This window comes from Nelusetta ayraudi, unplaced genomic scaffold (assembly GCF_046127955.1).
Source record: "Nelusetta ayraudi isolate G7.1 ecotype Tasmania unplaced genomic scaffold, CSIRO-AGI_Nayr_v1 ptg000016l, whole genome shotgun sequence".
NCBI classification, from domain to species: domain Eukaryota; kingdom Metazoa; phylum Chordata; class Actinopteri; order Tetraodontiformes; family Monacanthidae; genus Nelusetta; species Nelusetta ayraudi.
In genome coordinates, this window is record NW_027466066.1 from 4575001 (window position 1) to 4589195 (window position 14195).

Below are 14195 nucleotides of genomic sequence, written 5' to 3' on the forward strand. Positions count from 1 at the left end.
ACATTGTAAATACATTGACGAAACTCAGGCTTCAATTTACCCACGCCTTACACATGTGATGGCATGGAGACTGTGCATTGTAGCAACATCAGTCCCCTCAGAGAGAATCTTCTCCAAAACAGAGCAGATAATTACAGAGAGAAGAAACAGGATCGGCCCCTCAAAGCTGAGGCACTTGGTTTTTCTCAATGTCAATCTTCACTTAAGGACAAAACTGTTATCTGAATGCTGATTTTTTTTGTTTTGTTTTGTTTTACACATTTTAATTTATATTTTCTTGTGTGAGTTTCTGTAAGCGTATGTTGTTTGACTTTAAATGTGTTTAGTAGTAAAAAACTAAAAGTTTAAAATTGTTAAGTTATTTAAGTTCACTTGTAAATAAACATGTTTTGCACTTTCTTAGTTTTTATCACTCTGTAGAGTGTATAAATAAAGGTGTGTTTATATTATAAACATTTGATATAGTCCATGTTTCTTTTTCTTTTTTTACATTAGTAATTCATATTACGCAAAAAAAAAAAATTTGAAGAGCCGTTTGGGTGCCGTAAGAGACGGCTCGTTTTAGTGAGCCGAGCCAAAAGAGCTCACTACTACCATCACTACTGACCGCTATATCCTTTTTCCTTTCACTTTAGTTCTGGACAACCACGTGATTTCATGGAAACGTCCTCAGATCAGCGGGGTCCAGTGTTGCCTCCACCGGACAAGTCCAAACTGAAGATGATGTAACGTGCACCATTGCAGGATTTTACTGCTGGCTGACGTTTTGCTCACAGGCGGCCAAAGCAAGGGCCACTTGGTGAATTTACTTTGTGACGATGGTCCAAGAGTCGGCTCGACGGCACCTGGTCGTGGAAAAACGCTGGTTAGCCAGGTAGCGTCAGTCAGGCAAATAGACGGATGGGTAGGACTTCCATTTAGAAGTTTATTAATCTGATTGGGACAGATGACCTGATTACGCCCGTTCACCACGGCGCTATTGCTGCAACAGACATGAGGAGCAAATATGCCTACACTTTTCGTCACGGTTGATCCATTCTGCAAGTAAAGCCGAAAGTGAACAGCATGAACATAAAGCATAGGTACATTGCAGATTATAAAGAGGCGCCACCCTGTGGTACAATTTGATAACGTGCTACAACACTGCCTGTGGATTATCTTTTTTTCAGTCTCAACAGTTAGTGCAGGTGGGTGCCGTCGGCCAGACAGCACAAGATTATGACACAGTGGAACAAATACGAAGAATATGATATTCATATCAAGCAAGTCTGGTTAATCGAGTCTAGTGCGCATGTTTCCCAACACGTCACAGTCCCACCGGGCCCTGCGTTGCAGAACGCAGCTCTACATGTTGTTGAGAAAGTCTTCTCCATAGCTGACGATCTGTCTCAGGGCACAAAGTATTGGCCCATCAACCTCAGGAGCAATATTGATCTCTGACTCGTAGTTTTTTACAAGGAAGATGCAGTTCCGTTGGAGGCCCAGCTCGAGATTGAGACGATCCACCTGAATTTCAGAGAAGAATTCCGCTTGAACAGAACAGTCAATAGAAAAAAAACAACAACAGTAATTGTGCTTTCAATTCAAACATTCACCATATTTTTCAAATGATTGCTGCAATATATATTCTTGATATTCTTCTTAACTTCAGGACAAGCTTGATCAACTTTGGTGAGAATGGCCACCTGGGGAATTCCTGCGAGTGCAGAAAAATGTACTTTGTTTGAACAACTGACAATAGCACCAATTAAAACCTTAGGTGACTATTAGTTCACACTCAGTTTTACCCAATTTACTGGCTTCCAGTCGGACGGCCCTCAGCTTCTCGTCAATAAATGTACCCGCAGTGTTAGCAGGGAAGACAGAGACCAGGATGTGAATTTTGTCTGCCTTAGTGGGAGACTTGTTGTACATTGGGTGCTCCTCGGTCAGAGGGTGTGTGGGAGAAAACTAGCAAAAAAAAAAAAGAAAAAGTTTTGCAGACTTAAAAAAAATAAATAAAAATTACACAAACCACACAAAACATTGTGAGAATTTAAAAGAGCATACCGTGTAACCTTCTTGAACGTGTCCTTTCAGGGCCAGAATCAAATCTCCCACATTGACTCCATTCCCTTTGTTTTTCTCAAAGCCCATTACGTCAGTGAAGGACAAAGAATAACTGCTGCCTGGGGCGCAGGGGATTTTAAAAGACTTGTACTGTAAAAAGGAAGGTAGATGAAATTAAAGTGAGTGTCGAGTTGGAATTGTGTTGAAAACAAAAACCCAATGGGAATGAGAAGCACAACACAAAACTTTCTCTTGTTGTCCGTATAAGTCAAATTACCAAGGTGGCATAAACGTAACGTACCGGTACAAACATATAGGCACACATATACTAATATGTTAAGTGCACTTTAATAGTTTTCAAAGAACCGGCTGACACATTTTAAAGAAAGTGTGAAATCCACTTGAAAAGCTCCATGTCTTATCCCACAACTGTTCCAAAAAAAGTTATTCAGTTATACAGTTGGAGTGGGAGTGATTCATACTTGTTTGGTGAAGCTCCCTGCAGTCGCTGCATCTGTCAACGCCAAGGTTGATATTTTCCCTTGTAAAGCAGTGCTGACAGAGTTGATGAAACTGGTTTTTCCGACACCAGCGTGTCCATGCAGCAGAATTCTGAGATGTTTCACGTCCTCGAAATCACGGGTTCCTACAAAGTCTTGCGTTTCCTCAATCCTGTTTGTTGTATATTAAGAACAGAAACAAACAAATTTTGTAATAAATAAATAACAAAACATAGAGCGAGAGTGGGGACAAAAAAACAAGACACCTACTGAGTGACTATTTGTGTTTAGAAATTGACAAGACTTACGTTGGCATCACCCTCCATGGTTCACCAGAAAGTGCTGATTGGCAGAAAATACATTGACTTGAGTTAAAAAAATGTAAATTTTGTTTGTTTTCCTTCATCCAGGTTTCTATTAGTATCTCTGCATGTTTGTTTGTTTTTATTTGTCCTGTTGCCAACTTACTTGAAGACTTTGAGCCCATTGCTGGATCAGGAAAGTGAAACCGAGCGTCTTTTTTCCCCCCCCACAAATCTCCTGTGGCTGACAAAGTAATCTGATCATTTCCCATACTGCACTACAGGCGTTACATTTCAATCTATATTATTGCAGAACATAGAAGGGTTGATATATATTTACATATACACATACATATGTATACTTAAATTTGCAACTTGACCAACGCTGGATTATTTTTCGGGAACCAGGAGACGACGAAAGAAACCCTATGTGATGAAAACCTATATATGGTAACATAACTTTAAAAAAAAAAACTAAAAAAAAACAGGCAGATAGAAGCAACTTACCTTTAACCTTCTAGTGCAAAATGAGCCGTCCAAGCTGTCTTGTCTCCGTAAGTTTCAGTCTTATGCCAATTATGCAGCGCTTATCTCTATAACCCCAGTGCAGTGGTTGAAGTCCATCCACCGATTCCCCTGCACTCAGCTGCTGGAGCATATTCAAGCCGACTGAAGGCGAGGATGCCGCAACACGTCTGACAGGTTGCGAGCTTATGCTTTCACAGGGCTTCCTGATTGAATTGTTGATCTTAAAATGATCATGCATCACTGCGTTACACTCCATTGGACAGAAAGCAGATCAAGTCCAAAGCTGAATTCAAGTTATGAGTCATAGTGTTTGGCCACTTCTCGTACTTACTTCTCGTACTTTGGTTCTCAATTTCAATTTTTACTTATGACAACACAAACAACTCTGAAGTGAGAAGCCACAACTCAAAGGTAGTAAAGCAATTTCAGACATTTGATAAAATTAAGCCATTTTGTGGGTAACTTATCAGTGTGTGACAAAAAGCAGAAAAATTGACTAGTTTTCTTTGCCAAGAACAAATCTACAACACATCTTGGAATCAAGCACTGAAGAAACACTGTTACGTGGGGACCCGAGTTGCGACCCAGAAGCGGACACAGGAGGCTCAAAAGGTAATTAAAAGAGTTTACTTACAAAGAGGCAAGGCAACAACGACAGTAGTGACCAGAAGATACTGTAGATAAGAGTCACAAGAAAGTGGCAAATCCGTACATGGGAAGCAAAGTTCTGACAACGACACAAAGTGTTTGAGTCCTTAAGTAGCCTGAGGAAAATTCTGTGATAAAGGTGGGGAACCGAACACTACTGAAAAGACTGAAGTGGACAACAGGGAACTCCCATAAAGACTTAAGTGGACAACAGGGAACTCCTCAGACCAAAGACCAACTGAGAACCCTGACAAACACTTTCTGAAAAGAAAGACTTGCTACATTTCTTGTTTTATGTGTATTTTTAATGGTACTACTTGCATGTGGATTTATTTTATTTTTTTAACAGGGTGCTGGAGGTCACAAAAAAACAAGAGGCGAATTATCTGTATTTGATATCAAAAAGTTAGCGAGGGTGGGTCGAGGGGAAGGAGAACGGTTTTTACATCCGCTTGTAGATGTAGATGAGATTGTGGCAGTTGGGGCAGCGGTGCTCCACATCTTTGCAGGCGTCGATGCAGAACGGGATGCAACAGCACAGGAAGAACCTGGGGGTGGGGGTGCAGACAATGATGAGATCTCCGACCCTTCTTAATTGCGCACGTGTGTCAAACAAGAAAATGCGGGCGGCTGTTACCCAAACATGGCCATTGCGCCGCAGATTAACCAGGTCAGCAGGCCTGCACTGTAATCTATCCTCGTTATCACAGTCTGACGGCAGTGTGGACACGACGTCTGTCCCGGCCTTTCACCCAGAACATGTGAAACGACGACGTGAGTCACTGCGGAGGAGAAGCGTACATGTGTTACCACAGGTCTGTCAGCACACTTTGTACATGCAACTATTTAAAAAGTTATTTAAAAATATTTCATTCAAACGTTAACTGCATCAGATTCCCAAATGCTTTTTAATCCTCATCTCAGGAAGTGTCATAAACAAGCAATCCGAGATGTTCCGTTCCTCCTTTGTGCTTCTACTTGGCTCTGACTGTGAATGACCAGCAGAGGGCGCCCGTACTTAATTGTAAAAGATGAGGCCATCTTCTGCTTTGACACGCAGCTGTTTGCAGGCGGATCTAAATATGGATGCGCATGATACTAAAACCGAGCACTGGCAGGTTCCCAATGTGTTCATTCATTGTTGCTTGACTTTGAGGTATTTGAACTATGCTGTTATGTCGTTCAAGATAAAAGTGGATCATATTTTAGAGGGAGGTTATTTTTAGAGAGTAATTCGGCTTGGTGTCACTGTTCAGTACCTTTTCAGCACAGAGAAAAACATGAATGTAGAAAATTACATTGGTTATTGTTATTGAAAGTTTGGACATCCATTAATGGCTCACTGGTCATAACTATCACTGATTACAGTTTGGTTGTGCTGCAGCTGAAAATGAAAAAACAAAACTATAGTACTGAGAGTAACAATAAAGGACCCAGTTAAAAATGACCCAGATTCTCAACAAGAACTCTTGTCTATTCAGTCTAAATTATTCTGTCACATTTATGTTTCAAAGTTATCTATTTGTGTTTTTTTTAAATGGCAAAATAATAATTGTTTACTTCTTATTGAAGTACATTTGAAAACCTGTACTTTCTTACTTTAACTGAGCAAAAAAAAAAGTTAAATCAGTACCTAGACTTTTACCAGTGTTTTTTTCACACAAGTATGCATACTTTTACTTGAGTACAGAATGTTAATACCTCTGAAGGGGAGAGGAACCAACTGATTCTCTTGTTTCGCTTCTGTTTGCAGGGTGCGTAGCAGTCGCACCCACACACACACACACACACACACACACACACAACAAAGGGCACAGCCTCACCTGTGCTGACAGGAACAGCCTGGACAGCTACTGTTAAATAAAACACAGAAACGACTCATCCGGTCGGTCAATGGTAAAGAAATTGTAGAATATATGGGTCCTTTCAATATTGTCTGTATGGTCGAGAATGTCTTCTTTTGCAAGGCGGAAACTCACCTGCTCCTTGGTAAACGGGAGGCGGCGGGTAGGGCCCAGGCTGAGGGGGGTACATCCCTGGCTGCGCCTGAGGGGGGTACATGCCTGGCTGCGCCTGAGGGGGGTACATGCCTGGCTGCGGCTGCGGCGGCGGCCCCGCATAGTTCATAGGTGGGCCCGGGTAGGGCGGCGCCGAGTCCAGGGGCACATTTCCCTTTTGCATTCTTCAAAAACTGCAAAGGACAATCAAGGGGCGGGAGCTGTGAGCGAGAATGTTGACACACACGTCTCACGTGTCCAGAAGAGGCGATCCGCTGTCACGCAAAAGGTCCCGCTATGATTTTCTTTCACAGCATGTGACGCACAGCGCGTCCCGAGACTGCAAATCTGATTACAGCAACAGTGGCGGGGTGTGGGGTGGTTGCAGCACGAGTGTACTGCTAGGATGTCGACACGAGAGATTCCTTTTTTTGCCTGAAAAAAGTGTCCATCGACCTTCCCTCCCCCCAAAAATAACTGAACTGCAAATTGTCTTCTTTAAAGTAAAAGTTTGAGCGTCAGCCAACGGCTTCGAAACGAGAAACTTCCCACAGTCCTGCTGACATTAGACAGATGCGTTGGGGTAGGCATTTTGGGTTGAGTAGGGAGAGAGGGGCCAAATGAATAAATCTGTTCACATTAAACTCTTAACATTCCAGGTTGGAAAGGGAAAAAAAACACTTCATGCAGTGTGTTCTTACAAGATAAACCAAATAGAGCAGTGAAAAGACAAGTATGTGAAAGCCACTGTCCATTACCATCGTGTGTAAACAGCCCTCTATAGGACGCTCAAAACCTTCAATGCACTGCACAAAACGTCCTGCGACAAAGGAGAGTGTTTTCAGCTGGCCTTAAGCACACCAACACCGATCAGCTTCCTCCCAGATGTCACAACGCAAGTGAGCAACTTCAACCGGTTGTGTTCCAAAACCAGTGAAGAAGACCAAAACAAACAAAAATAAGGGAAGTGGCTACAGGCCGAGCAGCCGCTGAAGCAATCAACGACAAAGACGCAATGGTGGAACTTTAGTCAACATTGGGCGGTTTACATTTTTGTTTCGTTGTTTTCTGTTTGTTTTCTTATGTCAAAGGAGCGCTTGAAGTGTCGCAAGCCGCAGTGCGCGGGGAACACAGGCATACTATGGAAAGCCTGTGGAGGTCCATACTTGAGTGAATAAAATAGAAACAGAAGCATTAGCCGTCGCTGTAAACGCCAGCTTACTGACAGAACTCATGAATTGCTGCCAAGTGGAAGTGAAAACTGCATCGACCGCTGATGTTGATCGTGATGCTTTTCCCTCACACCACGTGAAGGCGAAATCACAGTAACACGACAAGCAGGAAAAGTTATCAGTTAACCTTAAGAGGTTTCATTCAATCACCATTAGACACTGCACGTGTTGGCAGCGTTGACAATTAGCCGCGCTTGCTTAATCCTTGAATTAGTTTTGACTCATTAGTCCGTTTAAATTGTTGTGAAAACACAACAACACGGAAACACTTAAGCTTTATCGGTATAGCACTTTTCAAAACGACGTTACAAAGTGCTGTACAGTACAGAACAAGAAGATGCATATAAAACATCATAGTAAAAAACAACAACAAATGGAATAAAACGGACCTGTTTCACGGAAAACAGAATCCCAGTAAAACCATAACGCCATAAATAAAGTAGGACACAGAGACACTGAAACAATAAAAGACAGTAAAAGCTGGCAGACAGTTGCTATGACAGGCGGATAAACATCTCTGGAGTTTGTCTGCTGCAAGTACATTCAGACACATACTACACTGAGTTGCATGTTTCTGTGATGATTCAGGCAACAGTATGTGGCAGCTCTTTTAAACAGAAATAATCATTCTCATGAAAATAATTTCTGCAAAACTGAAACATGTACAGACTCTGAAATTACTTCAAGCGACTTAATGTTACTTATGCTCGGCTCATTTTCGAGTTCTCAGAGAAGCCCTGTGAGCAGCTCCGATTTAGGGATGCAAATGCTAATTTCAAGCACTCCACTCTTTGGGCGCTTTTAAACTTGTTAGAGTCGAAATAAACAACAACTTGAGTTTGTTTAGGTTTTTTGTTTGTTTGTTTGTTTTTTTCTTTTAAACAGCGTCAGGCTTGAAAAGTTTGGTATGCTGATATCGAGACACATTAGTGAAAGCCACTGAACGACACACCTTGTCGTGTCAGTGCAACTCTGGCCACTGTACTTTGCTCTGCTAATCAACAAACGGAAAGAAGAAGAAGAAAAAAAGGGGGGGAGGGGGGGGACATATGTAATGCTGGAGCGCCCAGCCTGGCACACAGAGTGTCCAGTCACCACCAACAAGCGTCTCATTGTCTCCTCACAAATCCACCCGCGATCGATAACAGACCGATTAGTCACTGCCACGGCGTCAGGCGCGTGCGCCACCTTATTGTTCGGCTGAAGATCAGGTTTCGTTCCGTGCTTCATAACTCTCTTGACAAAGGCGTACACACACACACACACACACACACACACACACGCATGCCAATAGCCTCGGCTCGATAAACACCGGACGGACGGCTCTGAAACGGAGGGACGGTGAACATTTCGAGATTCACCTACCTGCTTCTTGTCATCACACAGAAGCGAGTCGGAGAGGGACGGCGAGGGGTGGGGGGGAAACACCCCGCCCACTTTCCAGGAACTGACTGCGACTGGGTGGAGTCAGAAGAAGGAAAACCAGCCAAGAGAGAAAAAAAGGGAGGAAGAGAGAAAGGAAGTGTGTGTGTGTGTGTGTGTGTGTGTGTGTGTGTGTGTGTGTGTGTGTGTGTGAGAGAGAGAGAGAGAGAGAGAGGGGGAGAGAGAGAGAGAGAGAGAGAGAGAGAGAGAGAGAGAGAGAGGGGTGAGGGTAGGACAGCGCACAGCGTAATCAAATTAGAAAACACAAAAACACACACAAAAAAAAACCCTGACTGTTGACCCACACAGAATGGATGAGTGAGGTTCCTTGAGTTCCACAGGGTGCGTGTGGAGTTACGCAACCCTCATATCGGGACCCTCCCATTTTTCCATTTGTCTGAGTGAGTAGGCCTGAACAGTGTCAGCGGTGCTGGTTGTTTAGATTCAAACAGATGTATTGCAACAAGATTTATTATTAACATGTGGCAAGGCGCAGAGGCGGGCTTCGAACCCCAGACTCCCTCCCGGGTAATAGCCATGCACGCTTAACCAAGTAGCCAGGGCGCATGATCAATTGGAGGCATAGTGACAGGATCGCCACTGTCACAAACGCATCACAGAAAAAATGAGTGTGTGCAGTTATGTGCTGAATGTTCCAAGCACACAAGACAAAACAATTGGTGGTTGTTTGTGGTGGTTGCCTGGTGGTCTTGCGTGTTCTCAGTATGAGTCACGGAACAAGAACTGTGCATGGTTAGCAGCTTGAAGGGGGCGAGGACATGAGGAGCATTTCAGCGTCCATGTAAACCATTGAGGAGTGTTTGAATCATCCCGCCCACCCTTTACCTCACTGTCGGGACTGCACGCACTGCACCGGCATCCCTGGCCAAAATTCGGGCGCTCTCCTTTCCCACTTCAGACGCAAAACTGAATGCAGCATACTCACCGCATGTGCAATGCTGACAATTTTGGCTTCTTGACAGCAAACGTTCTTTAATGTCGCTTTAATGTTCAAAGGAGTTAAAAGGCGCAGTAAGCCATATTTGTAGCATTATACACACATACACACACAAAACATGTTAAACTGCTAATCTCACAGGTCACAAAAGAAGCCGCACTTCAATGTCTCAGACTGAGGGGGGTTTTAACTCAACATTGCACAGGAAGCAAACACACCTTGCATTCAGCACATCTCCGACCACAAAGTCACAACAGCTTACTCGCAGATGCAAATGTGGTTTAGTTTCCACACTTTATGAAGTCCCCTCCTATTCTGCCTTTTGTTGCTCTAGAAAATGACTGTGTCACACCGAGACGCATTTGTCCAAATGCCATTTGAAACTACCTCCTGAAGGTGGTTTCAATCCGTTGTGTTTCGTGACGGTTCAGACTACAAAAGAGCCATCCGGTTTCAATCTGGATGGGCTGAAAATCGGATTTTGGCTGGCAGTCTGAACGCGGCTTAAATCATTAGATAGTTCCCTGGTATCTGCTTTATCCACTTTGGTCCACTTCTAACTTGTCACACACATGGCAGGGTCATTGCGTGTATCTCTCTGAGTGCAGTCTCCATCCCTTCCTGGGCGTTTTTCACGTCTACCCCACTTTTATGTGAGCTGCATTTGTCACAATAAAAGTTTAATGTTTCACATCAGATGTTAGCCATTATCTCATAAACCTGTAAATTGACCTGGAATTTCTGACACTAGTGTCTAGCCATGCTCAACTCTCATCGGCTTCATGTGCCGCCCTACACTGGGAGCTCTGTTGCTGCTACTTGCTACAAGTGCACTGGAACCAAAACACGCGGAGGGACTTGTTTGACGCCGAGTTCAGATTCTGCGGTTGGGGCGTAGGGTCCAAGTGTGGAGAAGACAACAACAGGCTTTGTTGGTTGAGGGATGTCTTGCAGCAGAAGAGGCAGCGCTACGGCGTGGGGCGGTGTCACTGGATAACTGAGGCTTCGCGTGATTGGAGGGATTGTGCAACCAATCAGCAGCAGTCCCATATCTCTGGCGTGTAGGAGTAATTTCTCTCCTCCATGCGGATAAGGCTTCATCAGAGGCCTCCTCCAGAATTTGGCAGCGGAGAGGGTGGAAGTAGAGTGGGCCTCCCCAGGACTCCTGACCTCGAACTCAGCCACCAGATACGTGCGCGTTGTGAGAAAATTCCAGCGTACTTGAACAATCAGACCACAACCCCTCTGCAGTATGTCGTTTGCAGGCTGTGGTGCAAGAATGAAATTTTCTGATCTTTCAGACGTTTTGTGTCCCCGGAAGCTTTTTGTCCTCAATGTAGCCACCCACGGTCTTGCTGCATCCTCGTAAAGATCAACAGACCAATGTGCACTCAATTAAGGGACTTTCCATTTGTGAGTTCCTTTCACTGAGGACACTCCTTGTCCTGGCGCACGTAACGGGAGCTCATCAAACAGTTTGGATATTTGTTTAAATGCGCCGGGGCCTGTTCCATCATGCCTGACTGCATAAAGGACTCCAGCAAAAATAAGTCCAGCTTAAGGTTCCACCAATGCTGGAGAAGCACGGACGTTATCACTGTGAAAGAATGTGCATCCTGGATGAGCCGCGGCCACAGAAAAATAGTAAAAAAAAAATGAAATCACGTTGCTTTTTTTCCACACTAAGTCAGAAGGGACACTTCTTACGTGAAAGGCCACGCAAAGCAGATTAATGTCAGGACAAAGGAAGGGAATTAAAGTAATTAAACTAATTAAACTAATAATACATAATACCTTCACTATAATATCAAAACAGAAATAGTGGCATGAAAGGGAAAAGGTTGCCAAACACATGTGACGTACATACGTTTGTTTGAATGAGCATTCACATTTGCATAAATGCTTTGAAGATAATGAATAAAAGTTGTCAGGCCAAGCGTGACACTTGTACTAATCCGATTCAAGTCAGGGAACTTATCATTTACAGGTGCATGTAGATTAAAGGACCATGCACTCATTTAAACTGTCTGGACTCTCTTCCCCTTCGCAACAGCTGCAGAAACATATAGCCCACTGAAAATTTAACACAAATAATGCTCCACTATAATCAAATTGAAAAAGAGAAAAAATTTCATGTTTTTTTTTTTTTTTTTTGCTCCCTCAGCAAGAAGCTCCAGTCGACTCAACTGTTCTGGTCCCTGGTTGGTTGAAAATGAGCTATAATGGAGGGCTTCGTTTCCTTGAGTCCCAGTGTCAGCTCTGTTTGGAGATAGGTTGCGTTTCTTTGGAAAGGTTAATTGTAGTGTGACATGACCTTCTCAGGAAACCGTTTTCCAAGAAGTTATTCTACCAAAGGAGGGATCTCTGATTTTGAGTACACACCCACTGAGAGAGGCTGCCAACTCCTGATCCTCCAGCCGTGCTCAGTATTTACTGTGGGACGACGGTCAAGATGTGCCTGCTAAATACATAAACACTTATATCACAGTTAAAGTGGCTTTTATGGGACGTTTAGCTTGATGAGACTTCAGAAACTGATCTGATTTTAACCACAGCGGCGTCAGTAACGTCCTACGCCATCTGGCGTTTGTTCTCATACTTCCTTGTTTAAAGTTTATTCACGTGGATCTCTTCCTTGAAGGTTTCGGAGCCATAGAACTCGTGCACGCATGAGTGCACGGCGCAACACTACCATCTAGCGGGGGAAAGTTACCGTGTGTGTGTGTGTGTGGGGGGGGGGGGGGGGGGGGGGTATTCACGTGGATCTGGGTAAACGCAACATGAGGAAAAAAAATAAATGAGCACACGGTAGGAGCCCTAGTGCATTTTCACTGGAAATAAAGACAATAAACAATCACTCAAGCAGTCAATGTATTTTATTGTTTGATCAGTCTCGGGATTTCATGCGTTAGTGCTGCTCTCTGCTGGCCAAGTCAGTGTAGGTAGCCCACATTTAACTTTGCCACCCAGGTCGGTATATTGCCGTTTTATACACACGCTTCATTTACACATTCTAACCATTCAAAAGAGATGGATTTCATTTGACATGGACACATGGAACAAGAGGAAACAGCCAACAAATGCATGTGAATGTGTCACTTGCACTCGCATACATTAGCTTTAGCAAATAGCTTGCTCCTTTGGCATTACTTATGAATATAACAGATATATGAACAACAGACAAGCATCAGTCTTTAAGCAATGTCACATCTCCAACTCAGCGGATTAACTGAGCCAATTCAAAGTCCATTTTGTGCAAATGGATTAAAACTTTGTCTCGTATTTGTGTTAGGTTAAAACCATTTATAGATTTATACTCGTCATGGTGGATTTGTGGTGAAGAGGAAGCACATGCCTGTATTTATGAGATTTTTTTAATCTATTTTTTGAAATGTGGAATGTCGTGTTGGGTTAAAACTACATCTTCGTGCCTGCCGAAAGTTGGTCACAATTGTCCAACTATTACTTTACGATTAACTATTTAAACCATTTTTATTAAACAATTATTTTTCCTTTGATTTGTTGTTTTTGCCCTCCAACCATTGACACTTGATGTCGCCATTGCCGCTAAAGTTATAAGCAATAGGCAGTGAAAGACTGGAAACTCGGTGTGTTGCTTACCTATTACCGAACACAATAACACTTTAATGATCGCTGCTAACTGACCAAGCCGCACCAGCTGATAAGGTAGCACAGGTGAACACTTGGTGGATGCCTCGTTGACATTATGTAACTCCCAGACTTTAATTTTTGGTGAATGACCAACTAAGAGTCAGACCAAGTCTGATAACGTGGCCATGAGGGAGTGTCTAGAAGTTTATATCTTTGTTGAACATTGTGTTTTAATCCATATTTTAAAGGCAAGAAGCTATCGGACAGTCCCGCCTGACAGCGTATTTCGTATTTAGGGTGAACACTTGCCTCGTCCTCAAACCAATGAAGAAGAAGTTGGGCGAGGTATGCAGGCCACTGTAGCTCACTGGCAAACTTGGGAGGGGGAGGGAAAGCAAAAATAACACTGCACTCTTGATATTATTTCCTTTCAAAATGTACAAATATTACACATGTAACCTTTAAGGCTCACAGCTTACATGCAGAAACTCCATTCCCTATTTTTCAAAAATTCCAATTAACCAAATCCAAGAGAAGAGAGGAATTAGTCCTGGACAGTGGGGCTACACATTCAACTCATTGACTATCAAATAGAAAGGCGCTCCCTTTTTTCTGCCACTCATTAACTATAAATGATGTAAGCTCAAAGGCGGGATGTAACCCATTGTTGTGGAAAACGATCCCACAAGGCTCATCCTGCGGACCAGAGTCCAACATGTCTTTATGTCGGTAGGTGAGCACGATCCAATGGGCGAGCAGGATCAAATGACCCAATTTAAATACGGGACAATAAAAGTTGACCATATAAGGCTGTGGACTTCTGTTTGCTCACGCACATTCATGGTAATTTCCTTTTCGCACTCTGGAGCTCGCCTCAGTCTCAGACGGTGAAAGGACCTGAGCTGCAGAGAAAAAAACCTTTGTCCTCAAGTCAGACAGCCGCAACG

The 14195-nt window shown here is 43.4% G+C and overlaps 2 protein-coding genes across 5 annotated transcripts in view; both read right to left on the reverse strand.

Moving 5' to 3' along the window:
- Nucleotides 1–4062, reverse strand: part of LOC142886845 (interferon-induced protein 44-like) — a 9301-nt gene extending 5239 nt beyond the window's left edge. The window contains exons 1-7 of one of the 4 annotated variants that reach the window (XM_076024078.1): nt 3366–3657; nt 2858–3089; nt 2532–2721; nt 2050–2199; nt 1788–1950; nt 1596–1696; nt 906–1506 (exon numbers count right to left, since the gene is read on the reverse strand). In XM_076024078.1, the coding sequence (XP_075880193.1) occupies nt 1345–1506; nt 1596–1696; nt 1788–1950; nt 2050–2199; nt 2532–2721; nt 2858–3036 (945 nt within the window). In that variant the 5' untranslated portion in view covers nt 3037–3089; nt 3366–3657 and the 3' untranslated portion in view covers nt 906–1344. Of the gene's footprint in view, nt 1–905; nt 1697–1787; nt 1951–2049; nt 2200–2531; nt 2722–2857; nt 3090–3365; nt 3658–4013 lie in introns of those variants that run through there. The other 3 variants (XM_076024080.1, XM_076024077.1, XM_076024079.1) reach the window with 3 other exon arrangements.
- LOC142886853 (lipopolysaccharide-induced tumor necrosis factor-alpha factor homolog) lies at nt 3991–8646 on the reverse strand. The gene is made up of 5 exons (XM_076024089.1): nt 8622–8646; nt 6007–6218; nt 5851–5880; nt 4665–4809; nt 3991–4575 (listed from the first exon to the last, which is right to left on the reverse strand). Exons 2-5 carry the CDS (start codon nt 6206–6208, stop codon nt 4470–4472), a joined length of 483 nt encoding a protein of 160 aa, XP_075880204.1. The 5' UTR covers nt 6209–6218; nt 8622–8646; the 3' UTR covers nt 3991–4469.
- Between the last annotated feature and the right edge of the window lie 5549 nt (nt 8647–14195).

Bases quoted from the DNA above. Each gene is read 5' to 3' on its own strand.
- LOC142886853 (XM_076024089.1), bottom strand. From the start codon at position 6,208: ATGCAAAAGGGAAATGTGCCCCTGGACTCGGCGCCGCCCTACCCGGGC. The intron at 4,810-5,850 runs GTGAGGCTGTGC...TCTCCTCCGCAG, and splicing joins GGCTGTTCCTGTCAGCACAG to TGACTCACGTCGTCGTTTCA. The intron at 4,576-4,664 runs GTAACAGCCGCC...CCCCACCCCCAG, and splicing joins GGCGCAATGGCCATGTTTGG to GTTCTTCCTGTGCTGTTGCA.